General features: G+C 61.7%; 1 protein-coding gene across 1 annotated transcript; it reads right to left on the bottom strand.

The window, feature by feature from the left end:
- Positions 1 to 397: 397 nt before the first annotated feature.
- On the bottom strand, positions 398 to 944 carry GGTG_14424 (hypothetical protein; the record flags this gene model as incomplete). Its single annotated transcript, XM_009232349.1, has 1 exon — positions 398 to 944. One exon carries the CDS (start codon positions 942 to 944, stop codon positions 519 to 521), a length of 426 nt encoding a protein of 141 aa, XP_009230613.1. The 3' UTR covers positions 398 to 518.
- Between the last annotated feature and the right edge of the window lie 36 nt (positions 945 to 980).

The raw sequence follows: 980 nt of genomic DNA, 5'->3' as shown, positions 1-980 counted from the left end.
TTGATACACACACACACACACACACACACACACACACACACACACACACACACACACACAAGGCTCCTGCCTCGGCTCCGAATCCCCATCTCCGACACAAAATCTCGATCTTGTCGACACTCCTTGCCGATGGGGTTGCCGTAGGCGACCGGTGAAGGATAATAGCTGGGTGGTTGCTTATTTAGGAAGGTGATAGCCAATGCTGTCCAACTGTGGCGCGAATTAGTTGTTGCTGCTAGTCTCGAAGTGCAGAGGCCGAGGTGTGAGGGCAATAAGCGTAGCGATACATGGCGTTTTCTCCATCCATAGAGCTTTTTCCCTTATATCATCAAAACATATCATTTCCAAGACAGGAATCCCGGTGCACCCCGAGGATGCAGTACCCTCACGAGGGTGGCTTGAAACATTCATTTGACTCCAGCTTGGCCGTGACAGCAGAGACTTGCCGGTCGACTTCCTTTGATAGGAAAGGCCGCTCGCATCCGCTTCCTCGAGCTGCAGGGCAAGAAGCACAGGCATCAGGCCGCGGACGGAGATAACTCCACCACCACCACTACAACCACCACGTGCCAACCTGCCAAGTCAACCGACAGAAGCCCGCCATGCCGCACATTCTCACGCTCAAACACAAGCGTGGCAAGCCTGGCGCGGTCTACTACCCGCTCCAGCTGAGGGCGGTGCCCAAGCCCCCGGCCCGGGCCGGGCCAGCTGCTGCTGCGGATGCGGGCGGCGGCGCTCAACCACCGCGACGTCTTCATCCGGCAGCACCTGTACCCGGACGTGTCGTTCGAGAGCCCCCTCTTCTCCGACGCCTGCGGCACCGTCGAGGCCGCCGGGCCGGGCTGCACCCGCGACCTGGTCGGCCGCCTCGTCCTGGTGACGCCCTGCCGCGGCTGGGCCGACAGCCCCGAGGGCCCCGAGGACTGGGCCGGCTTCCACACCATCGGCGGCACGACGACCGGCGGCGACGGCGGCGCCCC

The sequence above is a fragment of the Gaeumannomyces tritici genome, assembly GCF_000145635.1.
Source record: "Gaeumannomyces tritici R3-111a-1 unplaced genomic scaffold supercont2.405, whole genome shotgun sequence".
Taxonomy (NCBI): domain Eukaryota; kingdom Fungi; phylum Ascomycota; class Sordariomycetes; order Magnaporthales; family Magnaporthaceae; genus Gaeumannomyces; species Gaeumannomyces tritici.
This window is presented reverse-complemented; position numbering and strand designations above follow the sequence as displayed.